The sequence below is a fragment of the Pseudophryne corroboree genome, chromosome 8 (genome assembly GCF_028390025.1).
Source record: "Pseudophryne corroboree isolate aPseCor3 chromosome 8, aPseCor3.hap2, whole genome shotgun sequence".
In the NCBI taxonomy this organism is placed as follows: Eukaryota; Metazoa; Chordata; class Amphibia; order Anura; family Myobatrachidae; genus Pseudophryne; species Pseudophryne corroboree.
The window spans coordinates 243304317-243328216 of NC_086451.1; the positions used below are offsets into that span (position 1 = coordinate 243304317).

The 23900-nt window shown below is 46.4% G+C and overlaps 1 protein-coding gene across 2 annotated transcripts in view; it reads left to right on the forward strand.

Moving 5' to 3' along the window:
- Nucleotides 1–233: 233 nt before the first annotated feature.
- ITGB1BP2 (integrin subunit beta 1 binding protein 2) overlaps nt 234–23900 on the forward strand; it is a 37805-nt gene continuing 14138 nt past the window's right edge. The window contains exons 1-9 of one of the 2 annotated variants that reach the window (XM_063937149.1): nt 234–309; nt 982–1120; nt 2582–2631; nt 2720–2776; nt 3127–3287; nt 7262–7365; nt 7450–7505; nt 15122–15192; nt 17353–17464. In XM_063937149.1, coding sequence (XP_063793219.1) covers nt 1009–1120; nt 2582–2631; nt 2720–2776; nt 3127–3287; nt 7262–7365; nt 7450–7505; nt 15122–15192; nt 17353–17464 — 723 coding nt within the window. In that variant the 5' untranslated portion in view covers nt 234–309; nt 982–1008. The remainder of the gene's footprint in view (nt 310–981; nt 1121–2581; nt 2632–2719; nt 2777–3126; nt 3288–7261; nt 7366–7449; nt 7506–15121; nt 15193–17352; nt 17465–23900) is intronic. The other variant, XM_063937150.1, reaches the window with a different exon arrangement.

Consider the following 23900-nt stretch of genomic DNA (forward strand, 5'->3'; position numbering starts at 1 on the left):
TTGGCATTATGTTTCTAGCTTTCATTATTTGTCTCTGTACCTTTCACAGATTTCAGAGGTTTTCTTTTTTTTTTCCTTCTCCATATCCTGCTTCCACTTTCCAGATCTTTCCTGTCATTTCCTCAGTCTGGCTTGTGTTATTCTGCCTGTCACCTGCCACAGCTGCTGACATTCTTCTTTCCATCTTTGGAGCTGGGCTGGGACCCACTGACTCTAAAAATAGAGCCACGTGCTAGGCTTCCGCTGGGCTGTCCTCTCTCGGGTCATTCTGTTCCTGCTCTACACGCTGTTACTATCGCTGCTCTCCAGGTACTAACTTCTGGGTATTATAATAATATGTCATTTTTGCAGCATTACATCTCCCTGTTTGTGTCAGCTTTACCAGCTATAAACCTTGCTTTTATGCTTTTTACTAATACTTTTTTCATGTATTAGTGATATCATGTATACAGTAATATAGTGTTAGATGGGATGCAATCATGTTACCGGCTGTCGGGATCACTGCGGTCAGTATACCGATGCTTAAATTCCGACAGACTAACAGGGACTATTAGATACCTTATCTTAGCTATTGGTAAAACGTCATGTCTGTTTTTACACTTATATTTTGGTATTAGTCCTTGAACTGTTTCCTGTGTGCAAGCGTTTTGTTTTTTGCATCAAAGATCTTTATTGTGATTGATGTTGAATGAAATCACATTTATGTGATTTATTTTATTCTATTCAGTTTAGAGAGAGAAAGAGAGAGAGGGAGAGCGGTCTGCTGATTATAACATACAATCAGCAGACCGCTCTCTCGCTCTCTCTCTCTAGACTGAATAGAATAAAAGAAATCGCATAAATGTGATTTCATTCAACATCAATCACAATAAAGATCTTTGATGCAAACTGTATGTTGTGGATGTTCCAGATTCTCTGTATCTTCTCTGCTGTTGTTGTCACAGAAATCTTGTTTATTTTTTTGTTATTTGGTGTCATAAGCTCAGCTGGCTGTGCTGTCCTGGCATCATGAGCTGTCAGGATTTGGGTGTGAGTAACGTACAGGATACTTCTGAAAAGTCTGTGCTGTGTTATAACAAAGGATGCGGGCAGCAATTTCTCCATAACAACAACTCTGCAGGTAAGTGTCTGTATGTAACTGCATTGAATAAATAGAGTATGTGGAAATACTGCAATATACAAAGCAAGCCTGAATGCAGGGCCGGCTCAGGGTCTTTTAGCGCCCCGGGCGGCCATAGGGGGCGTGGCTTCATACAGGGGGCGTGGTCAGTTACACCCCCTGTACAGTAGTAGCGCCGCTAAAATGATGTGCGGTGCGCGATGACGTCATCGCGTACCGCACATCATTACAGAAAAGGTCCTCTCCACGAAGGGAAACTAGACGCTATGCGTCTAGTTCACTTCGTGGAGAGGACCTTTGCTCTGCGGTGCGCGATGACGTCAACGCGCACCGCACATCATTACAGAAAAGGTCCTCTCCGCGAAGGAAAACTAGACGCTACGCGTCTAGTTTCCCTTCACAGCGGGGCAGCGGGAGGCACAGCAGCAGGGGATCTTGCCGCGGTGCGGCGCCCTCCGGAAGGCGGCGCCCCGGGCAAAAGTCCTGCTTGCCCATGGCAAGATCTGCTACTGCCTGAATGGTTAGTGTGCTGGGTGTCCCAATTCACCCAAGGGGATATTCATAGAGGTTATGATGGTAAAGACCTCTGGCGCTGAGCATTAGTAATTACTAATTAGTCACAGTTTTAGATTGTTTAAAGATATTACATTTTATTATTCTGTAAACTATATAAAATCAGGCTCAAATCTTATGAAATAACAATAAAAAAAAACAATCAGGAAGCTGTGCATAAACTGAGTATACTAAAAAAAACACACACACACAATAATGAGCTCATAATTTATAAGTGGCACTTTTATATTGTGTAGCACCCAGTTAATGCATTTATACAGTGGTCATGTTAGATAGGGATCACACAGAGCAAAGAATGGATAAATAGTGGATCATACCTGGCTGGAGACGAAGGAGACGCAGATGGTACATGGCAGAGTATTCCCAGAAAATACCCTGCTTTAGCTCTTAGGCAGTCCAGGAAGAGGTACGGAGGGTCCACGAGTAGATTACTGCATGCACAGATCGACCAACGCATTTCGAGTGTTCCTTAAGACTTGCCATGAGGAAGAGCTACACACTGCTCGAAACGTGTCCCATGGTTGCTTAGAAGTCAAAGCGCAGGGTATTTTTCCATGCACAACTTCCTGATTGGTTTTTAATTGTCATTACATGAGATTCAAGCCTGTTTTATATGTTTGTAGAATAAATTGTACATTTTTTATCTTTAAACAATGTAAAGATGACTATTTACCAATACTTAGTGCCAGAGGTCTTTACCGCCATTACTTCTATAACTGTATAACATGTCTGTATAGCATGTAACAATATGGGTGGGAACATTGCCTTGCATGTTACTGTATATTGTTGGTGACATCAGCTGTGTGGAAGTAACTGACTTATTGAATGAACACAAGGACAGGATAGGGATGGTGGTCTATGCTTTATGTACATATTTCTTTTCCATAGACTCTTGTCGCTTTCATCCGGGTTACCCAATTTTTCATGATGCTCTAAAGGTAAGTGTGTAGTACCTACCCTGATAATGCTCTTGAGGGGCCCAAGTGTACTTTCTTAATATTCTCCCCTATCTTTTCCTCCCCTAAGGGTTGGTCTTGCTGCAGGAAACGCACAACAGACTTCTCAGAGTTTCTAGCTATTCAGGTAGAGTTTCTGCACATCTGCATCACTGTCTTACATCTATAAGTGTAATAGAGAGATTTTAGATCTACTGGGTAACCTAATTTACCATCTAAAGGCAAAATTTAAAGTTAGGGTGATGTCTGGCACTACATCACCAGGAATTATGGTACCCCAATATTGTTCCTGCACACATGGGGTGAAACGTTGGTGGTAGCGACGTGTCGACGTTCCAACTATTGTTCTGCCATTTTGCGTCTTTTGCGTCTAATGAAATTGCCCCCTAAATGCCCCCATTATTATATCAGTTACCCGTCACTCTCTACCGGATCCTCACCTGTATACATTCCCTCATCCTTTGTTTCTGTCCTTAGGGCTGCACTAAGGGCTTTCACAGCAATGAGAAACCACTGGAACCTGTAAAACCTGACCTCACTGGAAGTAATGACTCTAATGACAGTGGATCAAAACCACGTATCGAAATCATTATGCGGGGCCCCAAATCTGCGGAAAAGATGCAGAAAGAGAGGCCGAGGTAACACTGACAGTACACAACCTCTGCGACAAATTAGGTATAGAAGTAATAGTTATATATTAAGTATATCTGGTACATACAACCAACACAACACATTTCATAAAAGGGTAATATATGGTTAGAGCACTTTAAACACAAAGTACATGAATTACATATACATAAGTACATGTAACTGTTCTCATTTTTATCTGTTTTAAGTTTTATATTAACTTTCTCAGCCTCATTTAACTTTTGTTTGAATTTACTTAAGGAATACTACACCCAAAGCCGCAGTTTGGTAAGATACTCACACATACAGCAGCATTCCATGGAGCATTGCAAGGGACTCACACATGCAACAGCATTCCTAGGAGTATTGCAAGGTACTCACACATGCAACAGCATTCCTTGGAGCATTGCAAGGGACTCGCACATACAGCAGCATTCCTAGGAGTATTGCAAAGTACTCACACATGCAACAGCATAACTTGGAGCATTGCAAGGGACTCGCATACAACAGTGTTCCTAAGAGCATTCCAAGGTACTCACACATGCAACAGCATTTCTAGAAGCATTGCAAGGTACGCACACATGCAACAGCATTCATAAGAGCATTTCAAGGTACTCACAAATGCAACAGCATTCCTAGGAGCATTACAAGGTACTCACACATGCAGCAGCATTCCTCAGAGCATTACAAGGTACTCGCACATGCAACAGCATTCCTACGAGCACTGTAATTTATTTATTTATTTATTTAACAGTTTCTTATATAGCGCAGCATATTCCGTTGCGCTTTACAATTAGAACAACAGTAATAGAAAAAAACTGGGTAAAAACAGACAGACAGAGGTAGGAAGGCCCTGCTCGCAAGCTTACAATCTATAGAACTGTACTCACACATGCAACAGCATTTCTTGGAGCATTCCAAGGGACTCACAAATGCAATAGCATTCCTGGGAGCATTGCAAGGTACTCACACATGCAACAGCATTCCTTGGAGCATTGCAAGGTACTCACACATGCAACAGTGTTCCTAAGAGCATTCCAAGGTACTCACACATGCAACAGCGTTTCTAGAAGCATTGCAAGGTACGCACACATGCAACAGCATTCCTAAGCGCATCCCAAGGTACTCACACATGCGACAGCATTCCTAGGAGCATTGCAAGGTATAAAACTATGCAACGGTCGCTGACACCCGGATTTGTATTGTGACGCCCACTGGGTGCATCTGAGATCTGACTGTTGTGTACGAAGCCGCATATATCAGAAGCACATCTGAGTAATCCTGTAGTCACGCAGCATGGCCGCAGGAAGTAAGACGCCTGAGGAATTGTAACTCTGTACGGGATCGCAGTCGCAAGCTGTGTCACACCCCTCAGACGGTTGCTTGTATTTGAGTCACCAATTCCCCATATGCATCCTGCTGATAAAACTGATAAACTGAACGTGCACAGAAAGCAGGTAACATCACACATAGTCATACGGGGTCTACAGTCAAAAGGCCGACTGTGTCTCGGTCGACACCAAATGGTCTATACCAAATGCACAAGTTGACGTGGTAAAAAGGTTGTCTGGTTCAAAAGGTTGACATGGAAATGGTCAATACATGAAAAGGTCGACATGAGTTTTTCATGTTTTGTTGGTGTCAAATGTAACCTTCCAGCACATAGAACCCCAATTAGTGTACCGCGTCCCCATGCTTTGGGCAAGGTTACTATTCTCAATCGTAGTCCATGGGGATGGTAATATATGAAAAAAACAAAAAGAAATTTCGACCATATGTGTGTCGACCATTGTCACATCGACATTTTGCTCATGTCGACCATGTACATGTTGATCATTTGGTGTCGACCTTTTAACTGTTGATCTATCATCTGGATTCCGCGATCCAGATGTTTCTCAGTACTGGTCGGCCACACTTCTTGGAGGACCATACTTCTGAAAGATCATTTACATTCTATTCTTTTCAATAAGATTGTTAGTGTGGCACATTGAAAGCGATAATTGGATCTTCTCTAATATGACTTCATCAGGAGATAATACTGTTTCACGCTTTAGCACCTTTTTCTGTAAAAAGCTACAGGTAACACCCAGTTACTGATGATCATGGCCGGACTGGCCGTCTGGCACTTCTGGCACATGCTAGAAGGGCCGATGGGCAGGTGGGCCGAATCGGTCACTCAGAGAGCCGGGAAGGCCGCGCGCAGTGAAGCCTCTGGCTCTCTGGTTCCATGGTCTCCATGGAAATGGGGGCGTGCCGCGAGTCCACGCCCCCCTGACTCGCGGTGCATCCCGCCCCCCAGCAACCGTCGCCATGGTAATGGGGGCGTGCCACAAGTCCACGCCCCCATGACTTGCGGCATGCGCCCATACGTCATGTGGCATGCCCCCAAATGCCAGGGCCGAATCGAGGCCCCAGTCCGTCGCTGCTGATGATAGTGCAGGTAAAGCTTGGTATTGTGGCGGGACGTGTTCTCCTATGCACACTGCACTGTCTTTGTATGTAGACTGACAGCACAGCCACTGTACACTGGGAAGCTTTAATTCATTTGTACTAAATGTAAGAATGTAAAGAATACAGCTAAAAGATACAGGGCCTAATACAGATTTGTACGCAATGCCGATGTTTTATCTGCAGACTGTGCATGTGGTGCGATTGCACTGTGCATGTGCAAAGGTGTCTTTTGTGATTCCGCTCGCAGTGAGGATTTCTTTGCAGAGTGATTTACAGGATGGGACTGGTGGGTGGGGGGTAACGGGGAGTGGCAGCAATAATATGGTGGGGTCTTGCCCGTTTTTTTGGGCGTGTATCTGACCGCGTCTGTGATCATGTATGCAAAGAAACATGCCACCTGTGTTGCTACTGCTTAACTATAGACTTACCCATTGATGCGTGTAAGCTGCGACTGTGTATGCAATTATGAATGGGTTTGCGATCGCTTCAGGGGGTGTCTCTTTTGATTGCAGGGCGGCAGCTTCACTTGCTAACATTAGTAGTTCCGTAGCCCAGAAAATCGCAATTGCAAATGCATAAGTGTACAACTCTGAATAAGCCCCACAGTGTAATAGAGAGTGGAAAGTGTACTAGCATTATATTATGAATATGATCGCACCAGGTGCTAACAGTGCTGCATTAAACCTGCGGAGGCCCCTAGGCAGTCAAAATTTTGGAACCCCCTTGCAGATTATTTCCTAATATATTTTTAATTTTATTACCCAACAGTCTACAATCTGGAAACTGTGATGTGAATGTGATGTCTATGGTTTATGTACTTTACGTTGTTAATGGGTACATTACATTAATACAGTATTTTCTCTATAGAGTCTGTTTAAGTTGATTAATTTTTTCTATCTCTTGCAAACAATTTAAGAAAGCTTGATTTAAATTTTCTTTCAAGATCAAATCAATAGTATTTTGATCCGTTGTTGTGGAGCCCCTAAAAGGTGCGAGGCCCATAGGCCTGGAAAAGCAGTCTCGAATTAGCATAATAAAGTAAATCCGGTTGCCACAGACTTTTGTTCTTGTGGCTGCTGTACGTCCAACTCAGAAATCAGGCCAGCTATATGCTACCCATGCAGCAAACAACGCAGTCAATCGCTATATCATACCTCCCAACTGTCCCGAATCCAGCGTGACAGTCCCGCTATTCGGACACTGTCCCGCTGTCCCTCCCGCGGGCAGCAGTGTCCCGGGGGAGGGGGGGCAGTCGAGGAGGCTGTAATCACCCGCTGCTCTGCAAAGCAGCAAGTGATCGCTGAATACATGCTGTGCGCACAGCAAGTATTCCCTGCTGGGAGGTGAAGAGGGGGCTGCCCAGCTGCTACAGGAGCGCTGGACATGCCGCGCGAGCGGCCCGACCCCACAAGCCACAAAGTTGGGGGGTATGACTATATGGTTACAGAGCACCCCTGAATCCATCCACACTGTGATGTACTGTACCTGAAATACATTTGTGCAGAGCTCATTGTACACTTCTGATTGTTTCCAGTACACAAGAGCAGATGCTTCCTCTTGTGCTTAAAGTGTCTCGGTCACTTGAACAAGAGTTACAGAAACTCACGCTGGAAGCAGATAAGGAGCCTGAAAAGAGAGGTCAGTAGCTGGATTGCTCTCAGGTGTGTATGGATCTGAATGACGTTTGTGTTCAGCATTTAAAGTGATATTTTAAATTTTCAGTTGATGCTGCAGTGGCCACAATAGGAACCAGATGTAAACATTCGGGCTGTAAAGAGGTGAGTACAAATACTTGCATAGACATGAATGTACGTACAGTTTATATTTATGGCGATCAAATAAATGGGAAACAGACTGCTAATATTGACGTTTCTGCAGCGGGGTACACTGGTATTCCACAGAGAATAACATTGGGGTGTAGAGTTGGATCTTGATCCGAGGCACTAACAGGTTAAAGCTTTGACTGTTCCCAAGATGCACTGCACCGCCTGTTCTATATCCCCGCCTCCAGGCACTGGAGCTCAGTTTGTAAGTTGGTGCCTGCAGTGAAGGCAGCTAACAGGGAGGGCTGCGTTAGGCAGCCCTGAATAGAGCTTTTCTGACAAGAAAGAAGGCTTCAAGGGCCGCAGCATAGACACTTGGTGCTATATGTCATACTGACATATCGTGCTGCGGTTCCCTCACCTCCCCCAGCGGCGCTGTATACTCCCGCACCATGGTTGCCTGGTACTTACAGCGGAGGTGCTCCGGTCTCATCAGGCACACATACAGCCGCTGCTCTCCAGGATCGTGTGGCCGCACAATAGGGAGGAGGTAAAAGGGTCCAACAGGCGGTACCCGCTGAAATCGCGATCCGGTCGCGGTCTCCGGAGACGGACCGTGCCGCTGGCGTGGACACTGTGGCCGTGCAGGGACCCCACTTTATCAACCAGAGCAAGGAGCACAGGTCGGATTTACTAAAATCCATTTAGTTTAGGCTCCATAGTACCTGGTGGTGAAGTCCAGAAGAGGGGATAAGGCTCTGACCTGTAGCCCCTCAACCAGCCACAGGCGCCATCTACAGCAGATGCCCTGGAGCTGCATCTCTCTCTCTCCCTCACTCCCTGTCAGCGTCTGGGCGCCATCACACAGAGCTGCGCTGATTCTGGGACTGCTGGGCACTGTCTCCTCTGTAAAGCTGCCTGCCTCATCAGCGCTGTGCATTTACAGGACTCTTAAGTATTCTACATGTCGTTTGACAGTGTTCGTTAATAACAAGTGCATAACTATAGGGATATTTAGTACAAGTATCCTGTGATATACATCCAGTATTTACTGTGCATTGTTATATCTGTATACATACATAGCTTTACTTAGTATTGCTAGTCCAGTGCAGTTTTATTGTTTGTAATAATTTCTGCATTGTATATGTGACTGTGTGTGCCAATGGCTGCTGTGTGGTTCCTATTCCGTGTATCTCACACACATTGCTATCCCTATATTTTGTACCCTGACGGGAGCTAAGTGCATCAGGGTCTTATATATACTGTATAGTGTTTCACAGGATATACTGTTTGGTATTTTTCTCTGTGTATTTCAGTCACCATTTCCCACTTAAATCCTCTGTTTGTGATCTGCATTTGCAATCACACTCCACAGTGATTTTTTGTCAGGTACTGTGTCTGGCTACATTGTACTGTTACGCCGTAGAGCTACATTCTCCAATAATGTCTGCGTCACAGGGCGGGAGATCCGTGGCTGATCCTGCGTCATGCAGTGCTGACGCCGCAAATTTATCTGAGGAAAATATTTCAGCTGAGGGTCCAGGTACCGGGGGTTCTGTACCCCTCGGTCAGTCTGCAGCACCGGTGGCACACCAAGACCCACCTTGGGCTGGTTTTTCTAATTTACTGACTACGCTAGTAACGAGACTTGCGCCCCCTGTGGGACCTCCTGTGCCTGTGCAATCACATATTGTCCCTGTTGTATATCCTATAATGCTTGATAATTAGGACTCCTAAAATTATCAAATCAGGCGCTCTGATATAAGGCACAAAATAAAGCTGTTGGTCACCCAATTTATATAATAGAATTGATATACTGATATCTATATACTTATAGCTGCTCCCACATGAGTATTCTGCGATACTCAAATAGATACAAAGTAATTGTGAAACATGCAATATCACAAGAGAGCGCTAGATACCGATCATTACTATATAAACATTTTATTCAATCACATAAAATAAAAGCATAAAAAATGCAATGCATATTTTCATAAAATAATTATTCCCACTGCTGATATTATTTACACGCTGCCATATACTGTATCCCAATTGTATATTGCACAGATGTCCACATCCAAAAGACCAGTGTGGCTGGTTCGCTCCAAAGCAAATTATAAAGTCCCAACTGATTCTTCAGATCGATAATGAAACTGAACCTCCAGATACGTCTAAGAAACCTGATAAGCTCAAACGTCAGTAGGTTACTAAATTCGTTTTGCAACATTCTGACCATTTAGTTGACATATGTCAGGAATCCTGGAAGTCTCCAGGAAAGAAATTCTATGTTGCACGTCTGGTGGTGTCTTCTACTCTGCCTGTCACTACCGTCACCCCTCTGAAGGAACCGACAGATAAGTGTGTGGAGGGATGCTTGAAGTCTATTTACACTTTTGCGGGTGCTGTGCATAGACCTACTATTGCGGCTTCTTGGGCTGCAAAAGCTATTGAAGCCTGGGTTCAAGAAGTTGAAGCGGAGCTACCTTCTAATTTTTCTGATAAGGCCAGACAGTGTCTTTCATATATTACCACAGCCTCTCATTACATACAGGAGATGGCCTCGCTCTGATGCCGGTGTGCTGGCAGCCAAAGCATCTACTACATCCATTCTGGCTCGCCAGATTCTGTGGTTGCGGTCCTGGTCTGTGGATCTGGACTCTAAAAAGACCTTGGAGGTGATCCCTTTTAAGGGAAGCATCCTTTTTGGGGAAGATCTGAACAAGATTGTTGCTGACTCAGCGTCTGCTAAAACTGCATGTCTGCCGAGTACTAATCCTTCAGCTCCGAAGACTAAAAGTACCACCTTTCGTTCCTTTCGACCTCCAAGTAAAGCTAAGGGTCAGGCATTCCCAGGGCCGGCCCGTGCCCAATTTTTTTGGTAAGCGAGTATATACTTTGGCACCCCTTAATGGAACATAAAGGGGCATAGCTTCATGGGAAGGGGCGTGGCTACATAATATCAATTTACATTACACCGCAAAGTAGTGGAGATGCATTTACATGTTATGCCTCAGTAGAGTCCCTTTTACACACAGAGGGAGGCATGTTGAGAGAAAGAGAGGCATGTTGAGAGAGAAAGACGCATGTTGAAAGAGAGAGGGAGTGGGAGAGAGGAGAGGAGAGGCATGAGGGGGAGTCATGGGGAAGGACAGAGGCATGGGGAGGGAGAGAGTGAAACACAAACATGGGAAGGGAGTGAGTAAAAGAGGCATGGGAGGGGGGAGAGAGGCATGGGGAGGGAGGGAGAGAGGCATGGGGGAGAGAGGAATGGGGAGGGAGAGAGAGGAGAGGCATGGGGAGGGGAAGAGAGAAAGGTAGATGCTAAATCCTAGTGGGCTAGGGGACCTGTGACATCAGGGGGCGGAGCAAGGATGGCAGGATACCACTTTCAGTATCCACGCCACCAACTATTACCTTTAGTAATTAGCCCGAAGCGTGGCGAGCGAAGCGAGGCCGCGAGGGTCCATTTCTGGACCCTTTACCGATCTTGCTCCTCTCCTTCTCTTGCGTGTCACGTGGGTCAAATGTCCCTTAGCCCACTAGGAAATAGACACAACCGAGAGAGAAAGGCATGGGGAGGGAGGAGAGATAAGCATGGGGTGAGAGAGGTGGGCATGGAGAGAGAGAGGGTGGGGGGGAGAGGCAGCCAATGCAGGGCAGTGTGAGGGAGGAGAGGATCCCACTTGCCTGACAGTACTTTTGTAGCTGGTGACAGTACTTTTCATCTAGTTCACCCTCACCCCACGTACCCCGCCCCCCCCTTCCCTTCCCCAGACACAAACCTGCTGCCAGCTATCGAGCTGTTAGTTGGAGACAGTAAATGCTGATCCCCATTCCCCCCTGCCGCCACCGTCATCCCCACTGGCAAGGACCTGCTCTCAGTGGAGGATGGAGACACTCACTGCTGCCTCAGATGAGTTGACCAGCTCCATCAAGTGCAGTTGTACACACGGCTGAGAAGGGAGCGCTGCAGTCCACTCCCGGCTCCATGCGGCAGTGGCGTGACTGGTGTCTGTCCTGCCACAGCCGAGTTTGTGCATATGTAATGAGCGGCGTGACGTCATGACGCACCGCTGCTGATTACATATGCATGATAGAAGTGGCATTACACGGAAGGGAAGCAGGGAAAGTACGGACGCGGAAGAATCGCTGACTGTCAATGACGATGAGGTCAGTGAATTGCGATACTGGTCCAGAGCGCGCTCTCTATGTGCGGCGCCTTACTCAGCCGCGTGCTTTGAGTATGCGTAGGGCCGGCCCTGGGCGTACCCGAAACAGGCTTGCACTTCCAAAACCTCTAAGCCCAAACCTAAACGTTCTTGGGCTGCCCGTCAGCCTGCTTCCAAACCAGATAAGCGTGCTGCATGACGGGGCAGGCCTCCCCCTGGGGGACCCCAGGGTGGGAGGCCGACTTCTGCGTTTCGCCCAGGTATGATTACAGACCACTTCAAATGCCTGAGTGAGGGAAGTAGTCACTCACGGATACACCATTTCTTTCAAGAAACGTCCCCCTCGCCAGTTTTGCTCGCCAAATATCATTTCGGATCCATTAAAAGCAAAAACTCTACATTTGGTGGTATAATCCCTCCTGGAAACAGGAGTGATAGTGCCAGTGCCTCTATCTCAGAGAGGCAGGGGGTACTATTCAACGCTGTTCCTAGTTCCGAAACCGAATGGAACCTCACGGCCCATTCTCAACCTCAAATCTTTGAACAAATTTGTGAAGGTTTCCAAATTCCGTATGGAAACTCTTCTCTCTATTGTTCTGGCCTTGGAGCCCAAGGACTATATGGTATCCCTGGACATTCAGGATGCTTACCTACATATTTGCTATTGGCAACCTACATTATCAATTCCAGGCCTTGCCTTTTGGACTGACCACGGCTCTGCAAATCTTCACCAAGGTCATGGCGGTCATGACAGCCCTTCTACGCCGTCGGGGTATCAGGATCCTGCCATATCTGGACGACTTGTTGATCCTGGCGAACTCCCCAGAGGTTCTCCTCCGTCATCTGGAGCTGACGGTCCAATTCCTGCAAGCCCACTGGTGGCTCATCAACTGGAAGAAATCCTCGCTGGTTCCTTCTCAGAGCATGGTACACCTGGGGGCATTACTGGGCACACACAACCAATGGTTGTTCTCGTCTCCGGAGAAGGTCCTGAAACTTCAGGATAGGATACGATGCTTCCTCTCTCGCCCTTGTGTTTCGATGCACTCGGCGATGCAAGTACTAGGCCTCAAGGTGTTGGCTTTCGACATGGTAGAGTACGCTCAATTTCATTCTCGCCCTCTGCAGAGGTTAATTAACGATTGAGCAGGGGTCACCCTTCTGGATCTCCAACTGGGTCCTCCGAACGACGGATGCCAGTCTGCGGGGATGGGGCATGGTGTTGAAGCAACACTCTCTTCAGGGTCGGTGGACCAGGGAGGAATCTCTCCTCCTGATAAACATTCTGGAGTTGCGGGCAGTGTTCAATGCCTGAAACTGGCCCTGCCTCTGGTACAGAACAGGCCTGTTCAAGTACAGTCAGACAACGCCACCACAGTGACGTACATAAATCAACAAGGCGGCACTCGAAGCCGCATGGCAAAGATGGAAGTGTCAAAAAATCTTCTATGGGCGTAACGCCATCTGCCAGCCATATCGGTAGTGTTCATTCCGGGGGTCCTCAACTGTGAAGCGGACTTCCTCAGTCGTCAGGACGTACACGCCGGAGAGTGGAGCCTTCATCCGGAAGTCTTTTTTAACTCCTAGTGGACAAGTGGGGCCTACCAGATGTAGACCTGATGGCGTCTCGACACAATCACAAGGTTTCGGTCTTCGGAGCAAGGACAAGGGATCCTCAAGCAGCTTTCGTGGATGCACTGGCAATTCCATGGAACTTTCGGCTGTCATACATGTTCCCTCCCGTATCACTCCTGCGCAGGGTAATAAGGAAGTTCAAGCAAGAAGGAGGATTACTACTTCTAATCGCTCCAGTGTGGCCCAGACGGCATTGGTTCTCAAATCTGCAGGGTCTCTCGATAGAGCATCCTCTTCTACTTCCGCAACGCCCAGACCTCCTCGTTCAGGGCCCTTGTGTCTACCAGGATCTGGCCCGACTGGCTATGATGGCGTGGCTCTTGATGCTTCAGTTCTGAGGGCCAAAGGATTTTCTGAGGCGGTCATTCAAACTATGTTGGAAGCCCGTAAACCGGCTTCGGCTCGGATTTATTATAGGGTCTGGAATTGTTACTTCACCTGGTGTGGGGCTAAGAATTATGATGCATACAAGTTCAGTACTGCCAAACTTTTGGTTTTCCTACAACAGGGCCTGGACTTCGGCCTTCGTCTGGCCTCCCTCAAGGTTCATATTTCAGCCTTGTCGGTATGGTTTCAGAGAAAAATTGTGACTTTGCCTGACGTTCATACTTTCACTCAGGGTGTTTTACGGATTCAACCTCCCTATGTTCCTCCTGTGGCTGCTTGGGATTTGTCAGTTGTTCTGGATGTCCTACAAGAGTCTCTTTTTGAACCTCTTGAGTCTGTGGACCTTAATGGCTTACACTTAAGGTTTTAGTTTTGCTTGCTATTGCCTCTGCTAGAAGGGTTTCAGACTTGGGTGCCTTATCCTGTCGGTCACCCTTTCTGATTTTCACTGTGACCGTGCGGTTCTTAGAACTCGTCCTGGTTATCTGCCCAAGGTGGTGTCGCCTTTCCACCTCAACCAAGAGATTGTGGCTCCGGCCTTTATCTCTCCTAGTTTGTCCTCCAAAGAACGGTCTTTGGATGTGGTACGGGCTCTCCGTATATATGTGAAGAGAACCGCCTCTCTTAGGAGATCTGATACTTTCTTTGTCCTTTTTGGTTTTCAGAAACGTGGCTGGCCTGCAAATAAGCAGACCTTGGCCAGATGGATTAGAATGGTGATTGCACAAGCTTATGTACAGGCTGGACTTCCAGCTCCTGCTACTATCAAGGCCCATTCTACTCGGTCTGTTGGACCTTCTTGGGCGTCCCGCCGTGGCATGTCCCTAGAACTCTTGTGCAAGGCGGCTACGTGGGCCTCAGTGAACTTGTTCATCAGGTTTTATGCCTTTGATACTTCCGCCTCCCAGGATGCTTCCTTTGGATGCCGGGTTCTTGTGCCCACTACAGTGTGTCCCCTCCCTTAAGGAACTGCTTTAGGACATCCCGATGTTATTCCCTGTGGAATACCAGTGTACCCCGCTGCAGAAAAGGAGATTCATGGTAAGAATTACCATTGTTAAATCTCTTTCTGTGAGGTACACTGGATTCCACAGGGCTCCCACCTTGATGCACTTAGCTTCTTTGGGTTTGTATGGCATTAGCCGCTGGTACCTTCTCCTATCGTGAGAATGTGGTTATAAGTGGCTACTAACTACTGTCGTGTTTTACCTGCTACTGCATTGGACTGGTTAACAAAACTGAGCTCCAGTGCCTGGAGGTGGGGATATAGAGCAGGCGGTGCAGTGCATCTTGGGAACAGTCAAAGCTTTAGCCTGTTGGTGCCTCGGATCAAGATCCAATTCTACACCCCACTGTTATTCCCTGTGGAATCCAGTGTACCTCGCAGAAAGAGATTTAACAATGGTTAGTCTTACCAAAAATCTCCTTTTTCTGCTACAGAGTTATCAAGGGCCAGAAAGTGAAGCAGGCGCTTGTATGTATCACCCGGGGATGCCAGTCTTTCATGAGGGGTAACAAATATTCACTTTTGTAATATATACCTCAAAAAGCTTAACCTTTTCATTTGTATATTGTATAAGTATAATATTATGTGCAGTGGCCTAATATAGCTAGAGGGATCATCGATTCCTATAGGCAATAACTTATTTTACAACTACATGTATAGTACAGGTCACTCCTGTCTCTTGGACCTAGTGGCAAAAGCAGGATCAGTTATCATAATGGCAACACACTGGAGGCCAAACCAGATTGGCTTGTTTGGAGATTAGGCCAATTAATTGGTTTACGTAGGGGCCTATGGCTGTCATACAGTAGTTGTCTGTTAGGGTTCAGTATGATTTACTGACGGTCGGGATGACTGCTGTCAATATACCGACAACAGCATCCCTGCCGTCAGTATGCTGGGAGTGGGGTGAGCGCTAAGAGTTCCCTTATGGGCTCGTTGCGCTCACCATAGGTTCTATTCCCACTCTATAGGTGTTGTGGATAAAAAACAACGTGAACAGCTGTTATCAAATTCAGAGTTTATATTGATAATGGCAGAGCAAGATTACAATAAAGTGACAGTCAGCATGCATTTACAAGTAAAATTACAAGAGCGCTTAGTCTGCCCAGAACATGGCAGAGAAAGCCCTTAATATTGCATGTTACAAAAATTCCTCCACCCAGGCTTGGACCAATCATGGCAGGCCTTGAGGCCCGTTCCTCCTTATCGAACACCATCTGGTCCTGGCTTGGGCACATAACACAAATCAGCAAGGCTAGGGTGACTTAGCAAAGTAGGCAAGTTCTGGTCACGAACATACATTCCTTGTCACAAACATGTGTTGCATAATATTGTTTTTAAGTATTAAATGATATTAAAAAAGACAGTGCAGAATGCTATAAATTGCTTAATTTCCTTAAGATAGGTGTCGTGGACACCCAGGAATGGGAATAGCCCCTGTGAGCCGGGATCCTGGCTGTGGTATTGTCAGCAGTTGGGATTCTGGCGTCTGTATACAGACCGTCGGGATCCTGACTGCCGGCAAATTAACTGCATCCCGTCTCTTACATTACTTACGGCCATGCCTTCATCTTAGTTTCATATATCTCTCTTATTTTGGAAAAACAATGCTGCAATTTTTAACCAATTTTCCAATACTGACAGTTTTCTGCATGCATTGACTGCCTTGCTGAGAACACAGACTGTGTACTAATACTTTGTAATGCACTTAGGGCCTAAATCAGTATGGATTGCCATTGCCAGCTTTGCAAATGCAATCATTTGCAATGTAAATGCAGGAGGAGGTGCATCTGTGATGAACATCATGACAGCTTAATCAGTCTTGCATATGCAGTGCAGCTTGTGAGGCCAAGAAAACGGCGCACGTGACGTAGTCCTTGGCCTCACCACTCACAGATAACGGGGACTACATGCCCCCATTTTCCCCAATGCCTGCTGCCTCCACCCCTGTTCCTCCCCCCAAACACCTCTGCCTATCAATCAGGCAGAGGCGTTTGCATTCTTGTGATGCGATTGCAGGACCCATTCTACACATGCGCAGTTCCCAACCATCGGGAAACTGCAGTAAGAATCGAATAAGCAATCCTTACTGAATTAGGCCCTAAGCTAGGATCTGATTTACAGTGCGCATTAAACTTCATTCATTAAATAATCCTGGGTGACTGTTACATGTTGCATTTTTGTGTGTTTGATGCATTTTGTTTACAATGCGCAAAGGGCACCTAAAGTCACTTCTCCACCACAGTGCAGCTGGAAGGCTCAAAATGTTTTAACTTTAAACATTATAGTATAAGACATGATTAGTAGTGTGGATTCTTTTTTTTTTTTTTTGGTCGCACACTTGCTATATATAATCATTATATGATAATTTATGTCTTGCACCCTGTCCTGATTCCTTTCACTTGTGACCATACACAACAGAGGTCCACATATTTACCAATTACGCGCGCACAATAGACTTTCATTAGTATTAACACTTTATGCCCCTGTCACTCTGTAGGTTATATTGTAAATATTTTGGGTTTGGATGTGCTTTCCCAGTGTGTTCATTTGCATTTATATAGTCACTCACCTGTTATATATGTTTTCTTTTGTACACTTTTACTCTGTAGGAGGCTCTTGTGGTGCTTAATAATACAGACAATTTACTTTGACATCTTTGCAGAATGAAGTTCTGGTCGTGTTGTTCCATTAGAACAAGTGACTTCAATGAGTTTCTGGAACAGAAAGGGTGCAGCGTAGGGAAACATCTATGGGTGCAGCTGCCTGGGAAGCAGGTAAGAAATTCAGATTATTACTATTATTATTATTATTATTATTCTGAGGCAGCACACTAGGGGGTAAATTTACTAAGATGGGAGTTCTATTTCAGATGGGATGTTGCCCATAGCAACCAATCAGATTCCAGGTATTATCTTCTAGAAGGTGCTAGATAAATGAGAAGTAGGATCTGATTGGTTGCTATGGGCAACATCCCATCTGAAATAGAACTCCCATCTTAGTAAATTTACCCCTAGGTGTTACCCAGTGCAGCAACTAATGGTGTGACCCCCGTTACACTATAGGGTTAATTCAGACCTGATCGTAGCAGCAAATTTGTTAGCAGTTGGGCTAAACCATGTGCACTGCAGCGGGGGGGGGGGGGGGGGGGGTGCAGTTATAACATGTGCAGAGAGAGTTAGATTTGGGTGGGGTGTGTTCAAACTGGAATCTGAATTGCAATGTAAAAATAAAGCAGCCATTATTTACTCTGCACAGAAAAAAATAACCCACTCAATTCCAACTCTCTCTGCACATGTTATATCTGCCACACCTGCAGTGAACATGGTTTTGCCCAACTGCTAAAAAATTTGCTGCTGCGATCAGGTCTGAATTACCCCCAATGTGCGGCAGAGGCGCGTGTGCAAAAGGGGGCCATGGCTTTGCACCACACCCCCATTTTCATCACTCTGTCAGCATACCTAGCATTTCCCTCCAGGTGTGGGTATTCCGGGGTCATGACCCTCAGGTGGTGAGCAGGAAGATCCCTCAGGCACTGGCACCAGAACTGCCATCAGAAATGATGGGGCCCGGGACTGACAAACTTGGAAGGGCCCCCCCCCTGACCCGTAGCTCCCCCAAAGCTTACCAGAGGTGACCCGTGTGGCGGATCGTGGGTACAGGCCAGCTGCCTGCGCATTGCGCACCGGCAGGGCAAGCAGCCATGGAGGCACACAGAGCAGCAGTGTGTATTCTTTCTATTGAGCCGGCCGTCAGCCAGCTCCTGATTGGCTGCCGGTCCATGACGGCCGGCTCAATAGATAGAATACACACTGCTGCTCTGTGTGCCTCCGTGGCTGCCGGTGCGCACTGCGCAGGCAGCTGGCCTGTCCCCGCGAACCTCATTGCCACCACCTGGGTCCCCTCTCAGCCAGGGCCTGGGACTAGAGCCCCCACCATCCCCCCTTGATGGCGGGCATGCCTGGCATACCTGCTTGGATGACACAGAGTGAGGGGTAATTTGAGCAAGCTGTAACCTGAGCTAGCTGTATATAGTGGTGTTGGTGGTGGGGAGCATATTGTGATTTTTCTCCGGCAGGGTCCACAGGTTATCCACAGGATAACAATGGGATATGATGAAGTGACAGCGGATTTGCACCAATCGGTCAAAGCTTTTCCGGCCACCCAGCATGCAACGGGCCCGTCTATATATACCCGCCTCCTTGCTCAGTCAAATCAGTTTTTTGTTTGGTGTGGCAGAAGCCGGACCATGGTCAGAGGGCTGCTGCTTTTTATTAGCTCTAAGCTTTCTTATTTTATTTTTATAGTCTTACTATTTTTCTGAGAGATCTTTTTAAGCAGCGTCTTATACGTACCTAAGAAAGAGTCGCTACAACAACTCTCAGCCGGGTCGCGACAACGCTTACCCACGAGTACAGTGCTGTTTCGGCGGGTGTCTGTGTCGGATATACTAGCAGATCCAGCAGACGTTACCAGGCTGTGGCCGGAGCACGGGGAGAAGGTAAGGCATCGGTTTCGCTTAGAAGGGGAATACGGACACAGCCGCACTGTTTTGAGAGGAGACCACCAAACAGTCGCTGACGCGGCTGCCACCTCGGGTGCACCAGCGCTAGGCCTTAGACATCAGAGGCACCAGGAATAGTATGAGGCCGCGATCCCTAGGGTTGATGTCAGCGGTTGGGAGTCAGACGCTCTCCTGGTCACCCCTCCCCCCGATTCATGACCAGTTTCCTCCGAGTCTCCTGCCATGAACTGTTTCCTGCTTCCATCTCAGACGCTGTAAATGAAGGGTACCCAGTCGCAGCATAGGCGGCTGTGTGACTGGTGCATCCATGTTCACTGAGCGTCTGTGTTCACTATAGGTTCATGGAGCGGCAGTGTACACTAGTAGCGTCTGTAACCACTCAGCGTTCGCTAACTTATTGATCGGTCCTGGAAGCGAGGCGAGTCTCCCTGTATGCCACTCTGAGTACGGGTTATACAGCACTAAGTCTCTATCTACCCTTTGAGTATGAATAGTTACTGTAGTTAAGTGCCTATTGCATGAGTCTGTATACATTTACTGTTGTTTCTTTCGCATTGTGTCTGAATACGTTAGATCTGTTTAAATATAATGCAGTAATATGTTCTCCTACATACTTAAAATGTAGTTGATGATGTGCTCATATTGCTTATTATACTAATGTATAACATATATTTCTGTCAGTTTGTTTATTCCGATCCTCAATGCTGGTGCATGGGTAGGGTCGGATTGTATGTCACTTTAAGAAGTTTAAAGTGATTACAGTCACAAATTGTGCAGTACACAGTGGAAGTGTTGATTATTTATCATGTCTAAGAACGGCAAAGATGAGGAAGGTACACGCACAGCAACACCAACACTCATATCATGTTTGTCCTGCAAAGCTATGTTATCCTCTCCGGATCTGGTTCAGGATGGTTTGTGTGCAAATTGTTTTAGCTTTCACCTGGGGTTAATGAAAAATACAAGACAGATTCAGTTGCAGATGGATTCACCTTGGGCTATGCTTGCACAGACTTTATCCAGTATAGCTGAACGGATAATTCATCCAACTCCTGTACCAGGGATAGGTTACACTATTAACCCTTACATGCAGCTCCCCACCTATGGTGTATCACTTCTTGCAGCAGCTTCTCAAAAGAAACAAGTTGATAAGCCGGTGGTAAGTAAATCTTCACCGTCACATGCTACACATGATTCAGATGAGGATTCATCGGAAGATAAAAGCTCAATAAATTCTGTTTCAGCATACGAAGAGGATGATGAAGGTCTCAGCTCAGTGGATATAGCTGAGTTAATTAAAGCAATGAAAGCCATTCTATCCTTAGAGGATTCAGCAGAGCCTGTGTTAAAAACCAAGGCACCTGTGTTTAAACATCCCAAAACAGTTAAGACTGAGTTTCCAGGGTCAGATCATCTTACAGAAATTATGGAAGAGGCTTTGGCTATGCCCAATAAGAAGCTTAGAATTCCTAAGAAATGGAATTCCAATTATTCTCTTCCAGCTGGGGATTGTTTGAATAGGGATGTGGCTACTAAAGTAGATACGCATGTATTTCGATTAGTGCGAAAAAATACGTTACATTTGCCTTCAACATCATTAAATGATGTCACGGATAGGAGAGTGGATGGTTTTCTAAAAACAATTTTTTTCCTTGTCTGGGGCAGTCATAAGGCCAGCCATGGCTTCAGCTTGGATGGCAAAGGCAGTGGCTGCCTGAGCTGATGCATTGGAGGGGGATTTTTCTATAGCTTCTAGAGAGCAAAAATCCCATATAGCTCATTTAAAACAGGCGGCAATGTTCCTGGAAAGAAGCAGCATTGGATATGGGTACTATTGCCTCCCGGGCATCAGCTTCAACAATAGCTGCTCGCAGAGCAGTTTGGCTACGTACATGGAAAGCTGATTCAGAATCTGAGAAGGTTTCGGAATCTTTGCCCTTTACTGGAGATATTCTTTTTGGTAAAGAATTTACAGATATTCTGGAGTCAGAAGCAGACTCCAAGAAGATCAAGTTTCCTTCCACATACAATTTCAAACCTAAAGTTCGGTCTCAAGGAAAAGATAAAGGAAAAAGTGATGGCAAGCAGCCCCAATACAAAAAGTCTGGAAAGACTAAAAAGCATTGGGCTACCAGTGGACAGGTTGGGAAAATATATAATAAGCCATCAGCCTGATGGTGCGGTTCTCCACCTGGGGGAACCCAGGGTGGGGGGCTGACTTCTTCAGTTTGCACAGATCTGGCAGCAGTCTACAACAGATGCCTGGGCGCAGGAAGCGGTATCTCTAGGTTATGCTTTTGCCTTCAAGAAGCGCCTTCCTCAAAGGTTTTTTTGTACCAGCCCGTCTCGGGTAGAGACGAAGGCCAGGGCTTTGTTAGAAGCAGTTCAGAAATTGTTTGTCAGGAGTAGTCATTCCAGTTCCTCCTGCACGAGGACAGGGATTTTACTCCATCCTGTTTTTAGCTCAGAAGCCAAATGGGTCATTTCGGCCCATTCTCAATCTCAAAGTACTGAACAAATACATTTGAGTACCTTGGTTTCACATGGAGACGTTACGATCCATCATTTTGGCCATGGAGCCAGGGGATTATATGGTATCCCTGGACATACAGGATGCTTACCTACATATTCCTATAGCACTGTCCCATCAGTGCTATCTCAGGTTCGCTATCTTCCAACAGCATTTTCAGTTCCAGGCCCTACCTTTTGGGTTAGCCACAGCTCCCAGAGCATTTACCAAGATTATGGTGGTAAAGACAACTTATCTCCACCAGTAGTGGATAAGAATATTTCCATACCTCGACAATCTTTTAATCCTGGAACAGATGCAGGAATTGCTCTTATGTCATCTGCAACAGACCATAACGTGTCTGCAGAAACATGGGTGGCTTATAAATTGGGCAAAATCATCTCTGGTTCCGTCACAATGGATGACTCACTTGGGGCTGTACTGGATTCAAGGCTTCAGAGAGTAATTTTACCTCTGAACAAGATATCCAAGGTCCAGTCAATGATTCAGGACTTGTTACACAGTCAAAAGGTATCCATTCACTCAGCATTCACGGGTTTGATGGTGTCAACATTCAACATGGTGGAGTATGCACAGTTCCACTCGAGGCCTCTCCAGCGTCTGATTCTTGCCAAATGGAGTGGGTTGCATCAGACGATAAAAACACAGACTATGGGGGTAATTCCAAGTTGATCGCAGCAGGAATTTTGTTAGCAGTTGGGCAAACCATGTGCACTGCAGGGGGGGCAGATATAACATGTTCAGAGAGAGTTAGATTCGGGTGTGGTGTGTTCAATCTGCAATCTAAATTGCAGTGTAAAAATAAAGCAGCCAGTATTTACCCTGCACAGAAACAAAATAACCCACCCAAATCTTACTCTCTACACATGTTATATCTGCCTCCCCTACAGTGCAGCATGGTTTTGCCCAACTGCGATCAACTTGGAATTACCCCCTATGTTTCTTACGATAGAAGTAAGGTCAATAGCCTGGTGGCTACAGACATCCTATCTGGACAAGGGGAGACCCTTTTGGATATCAGATTGGGAAATTCTGACGACAGACGCCAGTCTCCAGGGCTGGGGAGCAGTGTCAGGAAGGTTGTGTTTTCAGGGGCAATGGACCAAGGAAGAAAGTTGCCTGCCAATAAACATATTGGAGCTTTGGGCCATATACAGGGCACTGATTCAGGCAAAGGGAAAACCAGTCCAGATCCGCTTGGACAATGCGACGACAGTAGCGTACCTCAACCATCAAGGAGGAACTCGCAGCCGAAAAGCGATGAAGGAGGTAAGTCACATACTAAAGTAGGCAGAACTTCATCATCCAGCCCTGTCCGCAGTGTTCATTGCGGAGTCCTAAACTGGGAAGGGGACTTTCTCAGTCGACACGCCATTCAGGCAAGCGAATGGTCTCTACACCCGGAGGTCTTCCAGACTCTAGTAGACAAGTGGGGTGGCCAGAGATGGATCTCATGGCGTCCCGTCTGAACAACAAAGTGCTCGCATATTGGTGAAGAACAAAGGATCCCAGAGCGATCTTTGTGGATGCCCTGTCGGTGAGATGGGATTTTCATCTGGCTTATGTGTTTCCTCCAATCACCCTATTACCCAGGGTGGTGAGAAAGATAAAGCAAGGAAAGGGTGCCGTGATACTAATAGCTCCGGCTTGGCCCAGAAGACATTGGTACACAGATCTGCAGAGGATATCACTGGATGTTCCACTTCTGCTCCCTCAACGTCCAGATCCACTGATGTAGGGTCCTTGTTATCACAGACATCTTTATCGACTATCTTTGACGGTGTGGCTCTTGAAGCCTCTATCCTGAAGTCAAGAGGATTCTCACAACAGGTAATTCAAACTATGGTCAGAGCAAGGAAACCTTCCTTAGCTCGCATTTATCACCGAATATGGCAAACCTATATTCATTGGTGCAGTGAACGGAAAATGGACCCTAAATCTTTTTCCAGGGTCTTAGCATTCCTTCAGGCAGGAATGGATAAAGGTTTGAAGGTGGCTTCCTTGAGAGTGCAAGTATCAGCATTGACTGTATGGTTCCAAAAGAAAATTGCCAATTTACAGGATGTGCGTACTTTTTTTCAGGGAATGCTGCACATTCAACCTCCTTTTGTTCCTCCTACAGTGCCTTGGGACTTAAGTCTAGTCCTGAAAGACCTTC